Raw genomic sequence first — 19,846 nt, forward strand, 5'->3', positions numbered from 1 at the left:
AACAAATTCTCCATAGATAGCCGCCCCAAAGTGTGGAGTTTTGTTCTCAAGTCCAGCACATACTGAATTTCATTTTTCGATTGAGACGGTCCGTCCTCCCAAGACTCTCTTAGGACATCCAACACCCGCGGGGGTGGCGCCCAAAGAGAAGCTCAAAGGGGGAAAACCCCGTGGAGGCTTGCGGGACCTCTCGCACAGCGAACAACAGGGGTTCCAACCATTTATCCCAATTTTTGGCGTCTTCTTGAACGAACTTACGAATCATGGATTTAAGCGTGCGATTAAAACGTTCGACCAGCCCGTCCGTTTGTGGGTGAAAGACGCTGGTTCGAATCGATTTAATGCCCAACAATTCGTACAGTTCGCGTAGCGTACGTGACATAAACGCCGTGCCTTGATCAGTGAGGATTTCTTTCGGAATCCCCACTCGGGAGATTAAACTGAAGAGGGCGTCCGCAACACTCTTAGCGGAAATGTTGCGGAGAGCCACTGCTTCTGGATATCGTGTTGCATAATCCACAATGACCAATGCAAAACGATGCCCTCTCGCTGATCGCTCTAATGGCCCGATGAGGTCCATGCCAATTCGTTCGAAGGGGACCTGCATTAATGGAAGGGGGCGCAAAGGCGCTTTTGGAGTGGCCGGAGGATTTACCAGCTGACATTCACGACAAGACGGGCACCACCTGCGCACGTTCTCGTGAATGCCCGGCCAAAAGAATCGGGTCCTGAGGCGATTTAGTGTCGCTGTTTGTCCTAGGTGTCCAGCCATTGGGTTAGAGTGAGCCGCATGGAAAAGCATTTCCCTGCGGCTCTTTGGTACTAACAACTGGGTTGTATCTTCTTTTGATTGAGTGTCTTGGGTCACTCGATACAACCTATCTTTAATAATCGCAAAATAGGGATAAGTTAGTGGTCGTCCAGGCTGGAGAGGCTGACCGTCAATCGTACTGACCCTCTCAAACGCATTTTTCAGCGTGTCATCGTGAGACTGCTCCAGGGGAAAATCATCACGGTCCGAGAGAATCAGTCTCCCGATCCCGCTCTGTTCCCCTGAGGCAGTCACCACTGGTCCCCGGTCAGTCTCCCCCGCCTGCACTCGCACTTCCCTTCCCCGCGTACATTTACTCCAAGAGGCACCCGAGCATAAATGTCCCAATAATTTATTAAATGCGGGCCAATTCGTCCCCAAAATTATCGGGTGCCGGAGGTGCGGATTAACTGCCACCTCCACACTATGCTTTTGACCCCTAAATAGAATCCCGACTGACACCAACGGATAACTCGCGATATCCCCGTGCACACACCGTACCTTAACCACGCGGCCTGTATCCAATGCCCCGGATGAAATCAGGCTTTGATGCACGGAGGTTTGGTTACAACCCGAGTCCACCAAAGCCTGATATGTACCCCCCTTGATACTCACTGGTATCTGGTACTGACCAGCTTGACCGGGGGCGACCTGCAGATCGTCCGGGACCCGGATCAATGTCCCCACCTCCATCACTGGACACCGGTCTATGAAATGATCCGGGTCCCCGCAACGCCAACAGGCCGGCCCAGACCTGCCCGCCGCTCCAGTGGTGGAGAACGGGCCGAATGATTGGCGTGGAGAGAGGGGAGAAGCAGGCGCGGGGTCCAGCCCGGCGGTGGCCAGTCCCGCCCCCCTGGGCGGGCCTCTCGGCGCCACGAACGGCCGATGATCCGTTCCACCCCGCCCCCGGGGCGGAACACGAGGCGGGCCGGGCGGACGGGACCTAGGTAGAGGTACAGGTCTGGAGAGAGAGAGGGGAGGAAGAGAGGGAGAGAGAGAGACAGATGGCAGGGGTTCGCCGACCCCTGGGCACGCACCAGGTGGTCCTCCGCCAATTGGATGGCCGAATCCAGCGACGTGGGCCGGTGGCACTGGACCCACTCGGCGGTCTTCTTCGGGAGCCGAGTGGTGAACTGTTCCAGCACCACACGATCGATCATCTGCTCCACGTCGCCTCCGTCGGCCATCAGCCATTTGCGGCACGAGTCCCGGAGCTGTTGGGCCAACACGAAGGGCCGGCCCGCCTCCCCCAGCTCCAGAGACCGGAAACGCTGACGATGCTGCTCGGGGGAGCGGCCGACCCGCTGTAGGATGGCCCTCTTGAGGTCGTTGAAGACCAGGAGGTTCTGGATGGGCAGCTGCTGTGCTGCCACCTGCGACTCGCCCGAAAGCAGCGGGACGAGCCGCATGGGCCACTGGTCCCGGGGCCAACCTGACACCTCAGCCGACTTCTCAAACAGGTCCAGGAAGGCCTCCGGGTCGTCTTGCGGGCCCATCTTCTGTAGTGGCAGCTGGAAGGATCCAGCAGCTGCCACGCTGGTCTCCGCGGGAACCTCCCGGTCTATCCAGCTCCGGAACCTCTCGCGGTCCTCCTGTTGGCCCTGTACGATCGCCTCGAAGCGGCGCTCCTGATCGTTCCTGAGATCTAGCAGGGCCCGATGTTGTTCTTGATGAAGGGCCGCGAGGGATGAGATGATGTCCGCAAACGGCGTTCCCGCGGCGGAGGTTGCCTGCATGGCGGCGGCTTCCGTCTTCCTTCCCGGGTTTCGGCACCAGTGTAATAGAAGTTCTTGTATCGAAGGAAGGAAGAGGACAGGGATCGGCTTTGGGCTGCTGACAGTCTTTATTCTCACCAGAGAAAAATATCAAACACATAAACAAAAAGACGGTGCAACGCACACTCAATAATTCCACATCCAAGGACGGGCTTCACTCCACGAAACGAGCACAGCTCACTCAGTCCGACTGTCAGCAGTCCCTCTCTCTCTCACACGCTCCTGCTTCTCCTGGCGTTTTATCCTGTCTCCACGCCAATTACTGGAACGAGAAACAGGTGTTCGTGATTTACATTCAACCCGTTCAATCACCGCACATCCCCAGACACTCCCTCCTGTTGCAGACCCCGCTAAACCACGCCCCCCTCGCCACACAATCGTTTACGCAATCATCGCGTAAACGATTGGCCATCTGGCTTTTCAATCACTGCCATGACGTTCCTTGTGAGAGACGTTCGCGGATTGGCCCTCTGGCTTGTCAATCACTGCCATGACGTTCCTTGTGAGAGACGAGCGCGGCTGCGCGCTCCAGTAACTTTCCACACTCCACAGGCGCCGCATGCAATGTTTTTGTCAGGAGACAAGAATAACAACTGCAGATTATGAGTTACCTGCGGTGAGTCCGACATAATGAATCCACTAACACGACACAGCGAATGCCGGTGGTAAACACTCGTGTTCCAATACTCGTGCACGAGTTTTGGGAGGCGTTCCCTCGAATTGAGCTGTGAAGGAGGGGGGTTGTTCTTACGCATGCGCTCATTTCAAAAACTCACTAACAGTCTTTGGTTTCTCAGTCGACGGAAAGATCCTCTTTAGCACCTTTAAGAAAATAAAGTTTTTCATCAGCATTATGATGGGGATTGGACTGTATTTTATTTGTGTTTTTGTGTTTTTCTAGTATGACCCTCGGTTTGGGGATGCCTTCTGGAACAGCAGTAAGTTTGGGATGGTGAATTATCTGCTCCGAATGATGAGTAGCTGGGCCATCGTCTGCAGCGTGTGGTACCTGCCTCCGATGAGCCGTCAGGTAAGGCCGGCACGCACGCAAACTCATCATCTCTGTAAATGCAGTAAAATCTCTGTGGTATGAATGACTTGCATTGCCTTGCCCATTTTGCATTGGTACATTTAATACACAAATCAAGCACAAATGAGCCTGAGTGGGTTTGGACATCTGTCTGAAGTTTTGTCCACCCACCACAGATTGGAAATAGACATCTGTTTTTGCATGTGGGCATGCAAATAAACAAATAAACCATTGTTTTTAATGCGTGTAAGCTCTAAGCTCTCAAAAATACCAGAAATGGTCACCATAGGTAAATGATGTGTTTATTCGATCCGTCCCACCTTGAATGTTGCAGAAGTTCTCTGGAAAATCACTGGAATAATGTTAAAGCCCATCCTTGGTGTACTTATAGGTTGTTTTAAAGTGCTCGAATATTACCTTTCATATAGCTGTTTGTGAATGCAAATGGTCCATAAAGTTTTAAAGATCAAAGTACATGACAAATAAAGTTATCTCCTAAAAGAAAGAATCGATTTTGAACTGCTGAAACAAGTCATCAGCAATTCCAGTCTCACTTCCTGTTGCATGCCTACGTAACAATGTAGCAAATTTGCATAATGCTTACCAATGTTCTTCATTGGCTGCCTGTGAAGCATCTCCTTTGACCTCCTTTGAGGCCTGGAAGAGTTTGGTTTGTGTTGTTAAAATGTTGAGAAGATGCTGTTTTCAGTGCTGCGAATCCACTTTGCATGCACTTCAAAAGGATGAGGACTTGCGTTGTAATTGATACGGAAAAACCAACACCATTGTTACTGTTTGTATCACTGTGCATCAAGAGCTGAGGAAGCCTCCGGAGCCAAATTCAGATATGGTAGTAGGCGTTTTATTTCCGACACGCGCTCTCGGAAAGGAGGGGTTTAGAGAGACTGATTCTTCAAACAAACCATTTTCAAACTCTTTGAGAAATGTGGTTTTGTGCCGTGTATATTATGAGAAAATTAAAGTGTTTTTCGACCTCGGATGCATGTAAGCCTATTGTAGGAGACCTCCAAAACAAAATTAAGAAACTTTAAAGGGTTAGTTCACCCAAAAATGAAAATTCTGTCATTAATTGCTCACCCTCATGTCGTACCACACCCCTAAGACCTTTGTTCATCTTCAGAACACAAATTAAGATGTTTTTGATGAAATCCGAGAGGCATATGACTCGTCCATAGACAGCAATATAATCAACACTTTTAAGGTCCAGAAAGGTACTAAAGTCATTGTTAAAACAGTCGACGTGACTGCAGTGGTTCAACCTTAATTTTATGAAGCGATAAGAATACTTTTTGTGCGCAATAACAAAACAAAAATAACAACTTTATTCAAAAATCTCTTCCCTGTCATAATCCTTATGCTGGTGACGTAGTAAGCTCAGTATGAAAATGAAACAGAAGATATTGTTGAATAAAGTCGTTATTATTGTTTTGTTTTTTGCGCACAAAAAGTATTCTCTACTAACCCTTTAATGCCTGATACAGACTGCGTATTTAATAAACTTGGGGATGACATGTATTTAGACTATACAATGATGACACCTATTGAATCATAGGCTATGACGGAAGTTAGTATAGAAGAATAAAACGTTATCACCATGCGCTCTTCTCTTTCTCTCTTTATTCCTTATATGAACTTATAAGCCAGGGGACTGGAGCCTATCCCAGTTTCCTAGGCCAGAGGCAGGGGAAAGCACCCTGGACAGATGGCCTGTCCATCACAGTCAGCATGTGCTAGTCGTAAACAAATAAAGCAAGATGAATCACACATTGGCAATTGTGGTTTTTACGTCCGCTGAAAAAAGAGAAGGAAGTGAAAGAGGAGAATATGTACGTGGTCATGGCTAGGGAAAAGACGCAAATTGGCATGCCAATTTTGTAAATGAAGCTTGTTGAGCTTTAGGTTTTAGCACCATGTTGTGTTGATCAATACCTCATTTCATGTTGCTTTTTTTATTGGCTATTCAGTAGATGTAGGTCATAGATGTAGATAGACACTTTCAGAAAATTATCGCAGGCTATCTACAACTTCCGTATTTGAACCTCTCTCACTTTATGACCACCGTTTAAGAGACTCGACCACAGTAATCGCCACGATTGGTCATCTTTCATCTGGGACAGCCCAAAATCGGTCAATGTGTAGAGGGCATAAAATAACATAATAGGGGCACTTTAATATTTAAGAAAATGTACTGTTCAGTTTTATGTAAACATGCTATTAAAGGGATAGTTCACCCAAAAATGAAAATTCACAATGCACTTACATTAGATTTTTGTTTGTGTTTGTTTGTGAAAGTCATACACAACTGGAATGACATGAGGGTGAGTAAATGATGAGAGAAGTTTGGGTGAACTGAATGTTTTGGTGAACTACCCCTTTAACTGAAAATGGTAAAAATAATTGAAACAATATGAAACATTTTAAACTCTTAAAGCACAAGATCAAGGTTTTTGTCAAGGTCTGTTTTGTCTCCCTCAGGAAGATGAGGATGCAGTGCAGTTTGCTAACAGAGTAAAGGCAGCCATTGCCAGACAGGGTGGTCTGGTGGACCTGCTGTGGTAAGTCTGACTCAGCTATGTTGAGGCTAAAGAGGAGCAATATAAAAATACTAATATAAGCTGTAGATGGAGAGATAAGTGACAACTGGCTGTCTTAAAACAGAAAATGTTTGGTCTTAGCTGGTTTAAGCTGGTCTCCTAGTAGTGTTGCTTTTGTCAACAAAAATCATGACTAAATATCGTTGTCAACGAATATTTATCACATGACGAAAACGAGACGAGACGCGACGTAAATGCTGGTCATGTGACGATGACTATAATTAAACGTATAATGCAATACTGTTGACGAATAAAAACGAGACTAAATGTGGTTTACAAAATAAAAACTATGCTAAAATGTCTCTTAATTTTCGTTGACCAAAACGAGACGAGACGAAATGTTATAACGTTATTTCGTCTCGTTTAGTTGTGTTATTATTATTATTTTGCAGTATTTCTGTTTCCTGTGTCTCACTTCAGACTCGCATCAGGTCACACTGCGCAGACGCAGGCGATGTCACTTTCTCAAGCCCCACTCGCGGCATTATTTAGAAGATGCAGCTGCAATGAGTTAGCGTAAATGACAACAAACAAAGTTAAGTCTAACACAGAGAAAGGGAAATATGTAGATTTCACGTGCTCATAACTTCATAAAAAAATGCACAGATCATAGAAAATGCATTATTTCATTCATATAAATCATTATTTAAAGCAGATTCTTACTAAATGAATCCAAAATCAACATAATATATTGCGTTGTTCACAAGATATTACACAGGAAATGATTTAACATACTTGGCTAAAAACGTGTCTCTTTCCGGGATGCAGTGTGTATCCAATGCATGTACCATCTATGTTTTCCAACGTGGAATAACACAAAATAGGTATCATCTTAATGCTTAGAAACAGCTTTTTAATGCATCTAACCATTTTGAAAAACTCCTAACGAGTCCTGAGAAGCGCCTCTAAACCGGAGTTTACCGCCCGTGGGCGCCATCTATCTGCGAAAAAACGAATAACACTTTAACTATACTTTATGCCACAAAATTTGAATCAGATGCAGCTCACATGTAGGAGAGCATCACCAAAAAATAATTTTTCTCTGATCTTATTGCCTTCCTGAGTTATTCCATGTCAAACAAAAAAACAAAACAAAACAATAATATAATAAGATAACCTTGTTTGAAATGGGTTTGGCTAAAAGAAAATTTTGGTTTCGTCTATACTACTAGGTACTTGTGTTAAATAGAATTGCATTACTAAAAAGAGACTAAAATACAATTTTCACTGACTAAAATTAGACTAAAATAGTCATGGATAATTCTGACTAAAATAAGACTAAAATGCTTAGACTTTTAGTCGACTGAAACTTGACTAGACTAAAAAGAGTATGAACGTGACTAAAACTAATAAAAACTAAAATTACCGCTTGACACAAAGACTAGACTAAAACTAAAATTATCTAATTACTAAACTAAAATCTCCTAGCCTGACAAGTGCCCAAAACCCTTCTAAAACCAGCTGACAGACTTGTCTAGCCCAAAGTATACTTCAGCCGTCCGCATTTTGCAGCGATTGTCCGCGTGAGGTAATTTTCATCACTTTTAGGGGGCTTTCACACTGGGCTCGTTTGCTACAGGCAAAGCCCGGGCGCGATTGGTCTGGTTTCACACTCAAATTGATTCTATCGAACCCTGGTGTGTTTGCATTCATCTCACGTCATCACAGACGTGCATGGTGCATGATAGAAAACAGAACGCGGATCAGTAAATTGTGTTTTTTTATTAATTTGGTGCTATTGTGTGCAGCAGAGTAAACGACACTTGAGTTTACTGTATGTGCGTCGCATGTGGATGGTTTTCCGCTGCTTGCAAACAGACTTTTTTGTGAAGACAGCTGATTACCATTCATTTGCCACTCTGATTGCACTCACAAAGCGCGAATACACTGCAGGCTCGAATCCAAGATAAATCATCAACACTATCATCTCTTACATGTGTATTATTGAAGTTAATACATTATAATCAGCTAAAATGCATGCGCAGGTTACTTCCTGAACAAATGCGCACCCGAGTCCGTGTTGCTTTCATATTCACGTGAACCGCAGCATAGTTCTAATGCAACCACCTCCTTCAGGTAGTCTCGGGTTTGGTACCTCAGTGTGCACCCGGGTTTGCATGACAGCTTTCACATTAGCGATTTTTTTTCATGTGAACCGTGCTCAGTTTCGAACTAAACTGCCATTGCGAAAGCCCCCTTAGTCATCAGGAGGGTTCACAGATGTTTGCACACATCGTCCGCTTACAGCCCAACTGCGCACGTGTGAGTAACTTAAAGGTGCCCTCAAATGAAAAATTGAATTTATCTTGGCATAGTTAAATAACAAGAGTTCAGTACATGGAAATGACATACAGTGAGTCTCAAACTCCATTGTTTCCTCCTTCTTATATAAATCTCATTTGTTTAAAAGACCTCCGAAGAATAGGCGAATCTCAACATAACACCAACTGTTACGTAACAGTCGGGGTGTACGCCCCCAATATTTGCATATGCCAGCCCATGTTCCCAACATTATGAAAGGCATTAGACAAGGGCAGCCAGTATTAACGTCTGGATCTGCACAGGTGAATCATCAGACTAGGTAAGCAAGCAAGAACAACAGTGAAAAATGGCAGATGGAGCAATAATAACTGACATGATCCATGATTACATGATATTTTTAGTGATATTTATAAATTGTCTTTCTAAATGTTTCGTTAGCATGTTGCTAATGTACTGTTAAATGTGGTTAAAGTTACCATCGTTTCTTACTGTATTCACAGAGACAAGAGCCGTCGCTATTTTCATTTTTAAACACTTGCAGTCTGTATAATTCATAAACACAACTTCATTCTTTATAAATCTCTCCAACAGTGTAGCATTAGCCGTTAGCCACGGAGAACAGTCTCAAACTCATTCAGAATAAGATGTAAACAATATAACAGTATACAATACCGACGCATGCATGTCGCATGCATGACGAACACTTTGTAAAGATCCATTTTGAGGGTTATATTAGCTGTGTAAACTTTGTTAAGGCACTGTTTAAGGCAAGCGCGAGCTCCGTGGGTGGAGAGCACGCGATTTAAAGGGGCCGCAGCATAAATCGGCGCGTTTATAATGATGCCCCAAAATAGGCAGTAAAAAAAATTAATAAAAAAAAATCTATGGGGTATTTTGAGCTGAAACTTCACAGACACATTCAGGGGACACCATAGACTTATATTACATCTTTTGTTCTAGGGCACCTTTAAACGCTTGAAAACAAAGTCCATTTGAAGGTGTGCACACATCAAACGCGTCTTTCCATGCTCAAGGCCAAAGGAGCATACATCGAAATGCTTACGCTCTCAACTTTGCGTGAGACAGAGCAGAATTTCTGGGCCTTGAGAGACCAGCAAACCAGCTTAGCCATATTAAAGCTGGTTTCCTCAGATAAATGTCTTTTTATTTTTATTTTTTTAGAGGTAAATAAGAATTTAGTTGAAACTTTGTTTTTCTCTTTAGGGATGGTGGGTTGAAAAGAGGGAAAGTGAAAGATACTTTCAAAGAGGAGCAACAAAAAATCTACAGCAACATTTTGGTTGGAACTCAAGCAGACCGCAGTCGTTCTTGAGGAGAGGAAGATGATTCAGGTGAGGACCTGGAGGGCAAGAGACGGTTCAGAGACCTGGACAACGACGCTATGGATTTGTTTTGCATCAAATCACAAGAGCTGTCCTTGTTTAATTATCCCTCTTTGTGAAAAAGGATCAAAGCTTGTCCAGTGTTAGGTCAGGTCGTGATCAAAGCACACCACGAGACGTGTTTTGATGTTCCTTTGACCGAAGCCAGTGTAGCGTGTTTCAGTCTGTAGTGGCCGGGTGGCTCATGAGGAGTCATAAAGATGCAATGTGATAGTTTAATGGTTTCTTTCTCTTTTTTTGTTTATTACTTGGTTAGTTTTTTAAAAAATTTTAATTTAATGTTTTCTTTCTTTTTCTCTTATTATCATTTACTCTTAACGTATCATTAGGATGCAATAAACTATTAAAATTGATGGCCATGAATGGTTCAAGGAAACGCCTCATCAGGCTGCACGTAGGTGTCCATGAGTTTTCTGTTATTCACTTCCATCTCTCTGCTATACTTCTGCTGCATGAGTCACTTTAATCCTGGATTTTAACAGGAGAAAACAGCAGAAATATGCATGGCAAACCGGCGATTTAATTTAAAGATATCAAGGTTATACTTACCTTTGCAGACAAATAATCTGCATTAATCTTTCAAAATACCTCTATGTAAACAATCAAGCCTGTGTGAAGGGTTTGAGAAGAATTTGTTATATATTGTTAGATTTTTTTTCATCATTGTGTGACAGATCCAGAACTCCTTGCCATTTCCATTCACATCTGGAAGTCAAATCTTAAGAGTCTTAATGATATTGGCCAATTGAAGCCAATTGAAAACTCAATGAACTTTTCATGTTCTTCAGGTACTGCATACATTCAGATTAAAACCATTATTTGTGATGTTTAAACAATGCAGTATGTACTGTATATGTTTCCTAAAGGATTTATTTTTATTTTCACATCAACCAACCCTAAAATTGGGACAACTTGTTAAGCAATAACAAGACTATTTAAACATATTATTTAAAAAAAATACTTTTTATTACAACAAAATTTGCATCTTTAACATTGCTTTCAAAGAGTTATTGGTTCTCAACTCATTTTGAATAATCTGATCTGATTCAGACAATGACTCCTGTGTTCGTCTGTTAATTAAAAACAATCATTTTGTTAGTGAATTTGACATGTTGTGCTATAAAGTCCTGTTCACACCACAATTTAATAGATTTTCCTGTTTGATTTTTTTATTTTATTTTTTTTTATATATATATATTTTTTCTGTTTAGACCAATGTGTAAAAAAAGGCAGACAGGCTAAATGAACATTAAGTCACGGAGAAGGAAGGAACTGTATTTTATGTTTTTTTTTAAACAGCTGTTCAGAACACCAAATACACGAGTACAGAGACAAGCGACCCATGCTGCGTCCCAATTCGCCTACTTATACTACGCCCTAAAAGTACTCTTTTTGTGAAGAAAAAGTACATACTTTTGAGTGTGTAACAGAAGAGTAGACAAGCTTTGGGACATACTATCACCTCATAATATAGTGTCTTTAACAGATGCTCTGTCGCTTAGTTATGTGCATCCTGTCACCGTAAACTGGCCTGTCTTGTCACAGTTAACACTCCACATTTCATTTCATTTCATTTCATTTCCCACCATATTGGAGAGAAAAGAAGTAGCATATTCATATTTAAAAGTTAATGGCCAAATGGATCTTTATAAAAGTTTACATTGTTGTTGCAGATGAAATATAACATGGATAACATTAACATATTATTCACTTTATCTAAACCTCTGTACTTAACCGTCGCACATCTGCCATTTTTGTAGTTTTTTAACACTTTTTATTCGTGTTTGTAGTTCTGAACCTAATCCTCCTCCAAACCGAAATGTGTTGTGGGCAATATTAGTGTTAGTGTGCATGGATCTACACTTCGAAAATCTACAGAAAATTGTAGACCATCTGGGGACTTTTGGTATACTCTTTCAATATACTATGCTTTGGGACGGATTCTTCCGGATTCTTTCTCTGCTATTATCTGTCTCTTAGCAAAAGTGTCTGTTTGTGAATGCCACCAAGTCATAGTTTTATGTAATAGCAGCAGCTCTGGGCATGTTGGCCAATTTATTTTCAGTGCGATGGAAGAGAGATAAGAAAAGTGTTGGCTTGACGGCATGCTAATGTTTGTGTTGTTCAAATTTAAATGTTTATCGCAATGAATTTTCGCACAGGACGTTAGTCTTGAACATGCCTTAACTCAGCTAAGAAATTGCCATGTTGTTGTTAAAGGGATAGATCACCCAAAAATGAAAATTTGATGTTAATCTGCTTACCCCCAGCGCATCCAAGATGTAGGTGACTTTGTTTATTCAGTAGAACACAAATGATGATTTTTAACTCCAACTGTTGTGGTCTGTCAGTCATATAATGCATGGCAATGGGAACTCCATCTATAAGAGTAAAAAAAAACATGCACAGACAAATCCAAATTAAACCCTGCGGCTCGTGACGACACATTGATGTCCTAAGACATGAAACGATCGGTTTGTGCGAGAAACCAAACAGTATTTATATCATTTTTTACCTCTAATACTGAATGCACTCTGACGCTGGAAGTGATCTCTTGCACTCATTGACATACGCGCGAGACATCACTTCCGTCATCAGAGCGCGTTTTCAGACCTCACACACTGGATGCTCAAGGCAGTTGGACATAGTGGTGTATTAGAGGCAAAAAATATGAAAAAAATGTTAAAAAAAATTAATATAAATACTGTTCAGTTTCTCGCACAAACCAATCATTTCGTGTCTTAGGACATCAATATGTCGTCACGAGCCGCAGGGTTTAATTTGGATTTGTCTATGCAAGGTTTTTCGACTCTTATTGATAAAAGTTCCCTTTAACACGCATTATACGGCTGACAGACCGCAACAGTTGGAGTTAAAAATCATCATTTGTGTTCTACTGAAGAAACAAAGTCACCTACATCTTGGATGCCCTGGGGGTAAGCAGATAAACATCAAATTTTCAGTTTTGGGTGAACTATCCCTTTAAAAAAAGAAGAAAAAAACATTGGCATAAAAAGCCTCCTAAATACCAGTGCAGCAAACACTGTATGCAACTACTGTAACTAGCTCTAAAACTATAACACTAAAGGGCTCATAATGCAAGATAGTATTTTCACAACGTGAACACTTTTTGCTCTGTGTCTTTCCTTTCAGGACTATGTTTGATTACAACCACTGACAAACAAGATTTTGCTTGTTTAGCTTATTGTGTGAAAGCTTGACTGGCATGAGCCACATGTATAAAGCCGTTTCTTAGTCACTTTAGCTTTTTGGCTTCTAATGAATAAGATTAATTTGTATTGGATGATATCTCATTCTCAAATAACACTCAAGCTGCAAAGTTCTATATATTAAAGGATTAGTTCACTTTCAAATGAAAATTACCCCAAGCTTTACTCACCCTCAAGCCATCCTAGGTGTATATGACTTTCTTCTTTCTGATGAACACAATCAGAGATATTTTAATAAATATCCTGACGCATCTGAGCTTTAAAATGGCAGAGAACGGGACCAACGAGTTTGAGCTGAAGAAAGTTCCTTTAATTCACATCCATCCATCATAAATGTGTATGTGTACTCCACATGGCTCCGGGTCTGTTTTCTCACAGTTTCTCTCGCAGTTCCGTTTTTTTTCGTAAGTTGAATAAGTCGGAAGCTATATATTTTACTTCATAACTTGTTAAATATATATTTTTTTACACAAACATATTGTCCCCCCCACCCCCCGGAGCCATGTGGAGTACGTTTATGATAGATGGATGTGGATTGAAGGAACTTTTTTTTTCAGCTCATACTCGTTCACTCGGTCCCGTTCACTGCCATTATAAAGCTCGGATGCGTCAGGATATTTATTAATATATCTCCAAATGTGTTCATCAGAAAGAAGAAAGTCATATACATTTAGGATGGCTTGAGGGCGAGTAAAGCTTAGGGTAATTTTCATTTGAAAGTGAACTAATCCTTTAACCTTTATAAGGGTGTGTGTAGCCATCTTGCACCAACCAAGATTAGGATTTCTCATTCAACCATCATCATAGTCATTCCATTTGTCCTTTGTAAGAGCAGCATCTCTCACAGAGCCTGGACATTAGCTCAAGGAGGCATGTACACACTACGATCGAGTTTTGATTCAAGAAAGTGTGACATGTATTTAAATATAATTATACCTCATCTACATGCTTGAAAGTGGAATTAAATTGGCCCCATATTGTGTAGTCTCTATTAATTAAATCTTTAAAGACATATGCCTGTAGTAAACAGTTCAAGTATAATTAAAGCTTTAGAGCTCAACCGTGATCTGAAATAGTACAACCACATACCAGCATGTGAAACCATTCGGCTGCTGGGCTCAATATGTGGGAACGACTCTGTTCTTTACACTTTTAAACCAGTTACTGAACGCATATAAATGGCTCTGTGGAAATGTAGTGAGAGTTTGTTAAAACATGTCAACTTGTTTTCAAGGACGCTTATGTAGTTCTCAGCTTTATGTTGGAGGTTCAACTGGAGATTCTATTGAAGCTATAGGTGTAGAGGGAGCCATTATTAATGTACGACTTATTCCAATTCACTGACATTGTGCCCTTTTCTCTAATATTTTTGCAATTCATCATCAGTTCAGTATCCTTCTGGGATCCAGCAATTTGATCTACTCTTTAAAACTTAAAACTCACAGGCTTTTCTGAGATACAAAATGTTGGCCGTTTTGGCATGACAACTTCCTCTCATTGTTTTAAGACATCTCTGACATCACAAAAACATCTACTTCTGCAAAATAATTATTGTATTGCATAAAAAGTAGCAGTAATACAGTATTGTTTTATTTTGTAATTCCACTACCATTAAATGTTTTTTGAAAGTCTGTTATGCTCGCTTATTTGATAAAGATACAGTAAAAACAGTAATATTGTGAAATGTAATGACAAACCTATTTTATTGTATTTTTAAAAGTTAATTTATTCAGAATTATTCAAAGCTGAATTTTTAGCAGCCATTAGTCCAGTCTCCAGTGTCACATGTTTCTTGAGGACCAAATCAGCATATTACTTAGCTGATTTATTACTTAAAAATTAGCATATTATATTATATTAATGATTTCTGATTATTATCAATGTTGAAAATGGTTGTGCTGCTAAATATATTTATGAAAAACATGTTTTTCAGGATTTTTGAATAGAAAGTTAAAAAGAACAGCATTTATTTGAAATAGACATCATTTAATGCATCCTCAATTTCTTAAAAAAACAAATCTTACTAAGCCCAAACTTTTGAGCGATAATGTATGTGTACATTATTATTTATAGTTTAATGATTTATTTATTTTGTAAGTTGTCAAATGTAGTGTATGATTTACTTCTCACCTGTGGGGAGACATTACAGGTCAATACGGTAAAAAAAAATCCTATGAAATGTTACAAAACTGGTCAAATTTTCATTAGCTGTCATTGACAATTTTTTTGTATTGAAAGTTGGAGAACATCTGTTAATATAAACTTATAAACTTGCCTTGTCATGGGAGGATTTAAAACATGACAAAAATCTTACATCTAAAAAAAAAACTATTTTGCTGGCTCTCATGAGGATAAGTAACATTTACCATGTCTATGACATTTTCTTTAATATTGTAGTAAACAGTGCTACTATTATGCACAGTAGATACTACAAAAATCCTTTAGATTAATCCAGCCTTGAAGGAGAAGGTGTGAGATTTGTACATTGTCATTAAATTGGATTAGGTCACCGTCCACGTTGAGTTGAGTGGGTGTATGTGTTGACGGAACGCAGTTTATCTGTCATAACAATGTCGCCAGTGATTTGACTGCTGCCACGCTCTAAAACAGCACCTTGCCAATACATCCACCTGTTTGTCATTGTTAGTAAAAAATGTTCCAATGTGATAAAGTCATGTACAACTATTTAAATATGTCATATATGTAAATAAAAGAACTTCAACACAACATTCTCTCAGTTTCAATTTTATGATGGGAGGCGTTTCTATTATCCTTTGCTTTTTCTCAAAGGAAATGAAGAATACACTTCAAGGCCTAGTACAGCAGCTGAAGTGGCTCACCCACAAAAAGCCTGTCCTAGGCCTGCTGAGTAGTGATGATTCGGTCATAAATGATTAATTCATTTTGAACAAGTCTCAGAGAGTGATTCATTCATTTTGTGTTGACCGCGCATGCGCAACATCCCATAGGTTCTGTACAGGAAACAGAAATTATTAGTTCGCCTCCCGAGTCTTCGGGTCTGCTTTACATGCTGTAAAAAACAAATGGAGAACTGGACATTGGTTTTAGGCTCTACATTGATGTATGTCTGGAGAACTGTGTCAAGCACTGAAGCAGAGGGACAAGTTGTTCTGCCAGAGTCCTTTCACTTAACATGAATTATAAACATTCATTCAGCCTGCCGCTGCTGGGCTGGAGTCTGACCTGAGAAACAGAGATTTTCCTTCATGGTGACATTTCACTTGAAGAGTGCCAATTGTTAGGTAACAGCCTGTAGACCAAGAGGGGATACAATGACTTCACCCGGTCAAAGAGCTGATGGATAGAGCACAACACAAAAAACTGAATGCTGAATACACGATTAAGCCTCATGCTTATTGTTTTCACATGTTTAGTACAGGGGATTCAATTTAGATATTAACAGATCTTTAAAATAGCCAATGGTTTACATCTGGTGAATATCACTCTTGCATTATTACGGGATGAGTTCCAAATCTCCAAATCAGTTTTGGTGGAACATTCAAAATGACAAACTGACTCCAATTAAGTGTCTTCCAGTGCACACTGGGCATGTGATCTTGTGCGTCAGTTTCTGCACAATTACCTTACCTTTACCAGCTCTGAATCCATCAAACTAACTAGATTATGAACTGCCATGTTCATTTATCTAATTTGTGGTACTGCAACAGCACAGATGCAGAACAGAAACTACATTCATCTGTTTTTGTTTGTTTTGTTTTTGTATATTCTTTGTTAAATATTGCCAGTGGGATTCTCATTACATGAGATATCAGTAAATACCATGTATATTGCATATGACATTTTCATTAAACAATAACACATTGTAAGCTAAACCTGAGGCCTAGAAATTTGCCTTCAATTGCTTTCTGTTGTTTGCACTCCACATAAGTTTGTGTAAAACCTGATTACCATGTTCCCCAGCATCATTTGAGAAAGATCCAAAGAGCATCTTGTGCTTCAGTGTAAGGAAATCTGACCTTTTGAACAAAAGAGTTCACATGATCCATGTTACAAAATTACTTATTGGATTAGTGACCTAAAATACCCGAACTCCAAAAACAGATTTCAATGTGGTTGCAGACATTTAAACACATTCAACTTTTGTAAATCAAAATAAGTGTTACTGAACAAAATAGCCCCAGTCTGCTCGCTCATATATAATATATGTTGATGTGTTAGAAGTAGGAAAAATGGGCAAGCATAAGGATTTGAGTGAGTTTGACAAGAGCCAAATTGTGATGGCTAGACGACTGGGTCAGAGCATCTCCAAAACTGCAGCTCTTGTGGGGTGTTCCCGGTCTGCAGTGGTCAGTATCAAAAGTGGTCCAAGGAAAGAGCAGTGGTGAACTGGCTACAGAGTCACGGGCGGCCAAGGCTCACTGATGCACAGGGGGGGAAAGCTGGCCCGTGTGGTCCGATCCAACAGACGGGCTAATGTAGCTCAAATTACTCAAGTTAATACTGGTTCTGACAGAAAGGTGTCAGAATACACAGTGCATCGCAGTTTGTTGCGTATGGGGCTGCATAGCTGCAGACCAGTCAGAGTGTCCATGCTGACCCCTGTCCACCGCTGAAAGAGCCAACAGTGGGCACTTGAATCAGAACTGGACCATGGAGCAATGGAAGAAGGTGGCCTGGTCTGATGAATCACGTTTTCTTTTACATCACGTGGATGGCCGGGTGCGTGTGTGTCACTTACCTGGGGAACACATGGCACCAGGATGCACTATGAGAAGAAGGCAGGAGGAGGCAGTGTGATGCTTTGGGCAATGCTCTGCTGGGAAACCTTGGGTCCTGCCAACCATGTGGATGTTACTTTGACACGTACCACCTACCTAAGCATTGTTGCAAACCATGTTCACCCTTTCATGGAAACGGTATTCCCTGGTGGCTCTGGCCTCTTTCAGCAGGATAATTAATGTGCCCTGCCACAAAGCAAAAATAGTTATGGTTTAAGAGGTTTAAGAGGGGCACAACATTGAGTTTGAGTTGTTCACTTGGCCTCCAAATTCCCCATATCTCAATCCAATCGAGCATCTGTGGGATGTGCTGAACAAACAAGTCCGATCCATGGAGGCCCCACCTCGCAACTTACAGGACTTAAAAGATATGCTGCTAGCATCTTGGTGCCAGATACCACAGCACACCTTCAGGGGTCTAATGGAGTCCATGCCTTGACGGATCAGGGCTGTTTTGGCAGCAAAAGAGGGACCAACACAATATTATAAAGGTGGTCATAATGTTATGCCTGATCGGTGTATATACATTACATACATATGTGTGTGTGTGTGTATATATATATATATATATATATATATATATATATATATATATATATATATATATATATGTGTGTGTGTGTGTGTGTGTATATATATATATATATATATATATATATACACACACACACACACACATATATATATATATATATATATATATAGCCTATGTGTGTGTGTTGTGTATATATATGTATATGCATCGCTTTTGTGTGTGTGTGTGTATACGTAACCACAAATTCAGTAAGTACAGAAGGCCTAGATACCTCGCTTCAGTCGGGTCTGACTGACACACGGAAACTTTGACGCTTCGCATTTGTACAGTAGCTCACAGTACTACATGTGCAGGGCGGAGCTTCACATGCAACATAACATTGACAGCGCAACTAGTTTGGTTTAGTCTGGCAAGGTAGGAACTCAGAGACTACAGATGCTTCGACGTTGGGTTAATTCAGCTTAAGAACCTAGTCCAATTACCATGAAGACAGGAGGAGAAATCCCTCCGTGTCCACCGCTGAGCAACTGAAGAAGAGAAACACCGTGAATGTTAATGTTTCCTCATGACAGCAGGACTGGAGATGCGAGCGTCGCTCTCGTGGGCTCTGTATTCAGGGCAAGATAGCTAGACTTTTCTAATCTTATCTGTAAGCCGTTTGTTATTCCTCCACTAAAGAGCTGCGAGTGGGATTTCCTTCGTAAGATTCGACTTTTTTTCCAGCTCGCTTCTTATCATGGAGATGTTCACGGACGTCTTACTAGTCACTGCAAACGTTGGATCACTGTTTGACAATGTAAGTAGCCTCTGTTTAAATTCCTTATTATTTTCCAGGTGGAATATTACTCAATATCATAAATGAGTAACGCAACGAATTATTTCGACTTTTGTTATTTTAACTGGTTCCTTTTCAACTGCACGCAGACTAGTAACCTGCTGTTCAACGCTATCTGTGCTTTCTTAAGTAATCTCAAAAATAGTCGTTAACCTTATATGAATATAGGTAGGCCAAATCACCCACATGAATAGCTGCGTTTTAAACGGCTCCGAAATGCGCTATATTTCAGTCTATATAAATTTATAATTCAACCGTTGTTATATTGTAAGGGGCCGTTCACAAGGGACGCCTTCTTGCGTCATTCTGCGCTTTTTAAAAAAAATAATATTTTAATGTAAACACTTTGTAAACACTCTTTTCTTTTTCAGCTTTGTGCGTCTCGTTTTAAGTCGCCGTATCAAGTTAAAAGAAGTTCAACTTTTAAAACACATCTCGAGACGCCAGCGTTCCGTAGCGCTGCGTCTCGCTATTTTTGAACGCAAGAACGCGTCCTGCGCGAGTGGCTCCGACGCCTCTCTCTCATCAATGATACAGCTGGACGTTCTCATGCGGCTCCTCCATATTGCAGGTACTGCTGTGAACCC

The 19,846-nt window shown here is 41.1% G+C and overlaps 2 protein-coding genes across 5 annotated transcripts in view; both read left to right on the top strand.

The window, feature by feature from the left end:
- Nucleotides 1–10,292, top strand: part of LOC125279485 (glycerol-3-phosphate acyltransferase 4-like) — a 36,761-nt gene extending 26,469 nt beyond the window's left edge. For all 4 annotated transcript variants that reach the window (XM_048209216.1, XM_048209213.1, XM_048209214.1 and 1 more), the window contains exons 11-13: nt 3,491–3,619; nt 6,116–6,195; nt 9,721–10,292. In XM_048209216.1, the coding sequence (XP_048065173.1) occupies nt 3,491–3,619; nt 6,116–6,195; nt 9,721–9,829 (318 nt within the window). In that variant the 3' untranslated portion in view covers nt 9,830–10,292. The remainder of the gene's footprint in view (nt 1–3,490; nt 3,620–6,115; nt 6,196–9,720) is intronic.
- Nucleotides 10,293–18,754: 8,462 nt separating this feature from the next.
- inpp5l (inositol polyphosphate-5-phosphatase L) overlaps nt 18,755–19,846 on the top strand; it is a 37,051-nt gene continuing 35,959 nt past the window's right edge. The window contains 1 exon segment of the mRNA XM_048209217.1: nt 18,755–19,220. Coding sequence (XP_048065174.1) covers nt 19,161–19,220 — 60 coding nt within the window. The 5' untranslated portion in view covers nt 18,755–19,160.

Source organism: Megalobrama amblycephala, linkage group LG12 (assembly GCF_018812025.1).
Source record: "Megalobrama amblycephala isolate DHTTF-2021 linkage group LG12, ASM1881202v1, whole genome shotgun sequence".
In the NCBI taxonomy this organism is placed as follows: Eukaryota; Metazoa; Chordata; class Actinopteri; order Cypriniformes; family Xenocyprididae; genus Megalobrama; species Megalobrama amblycephala.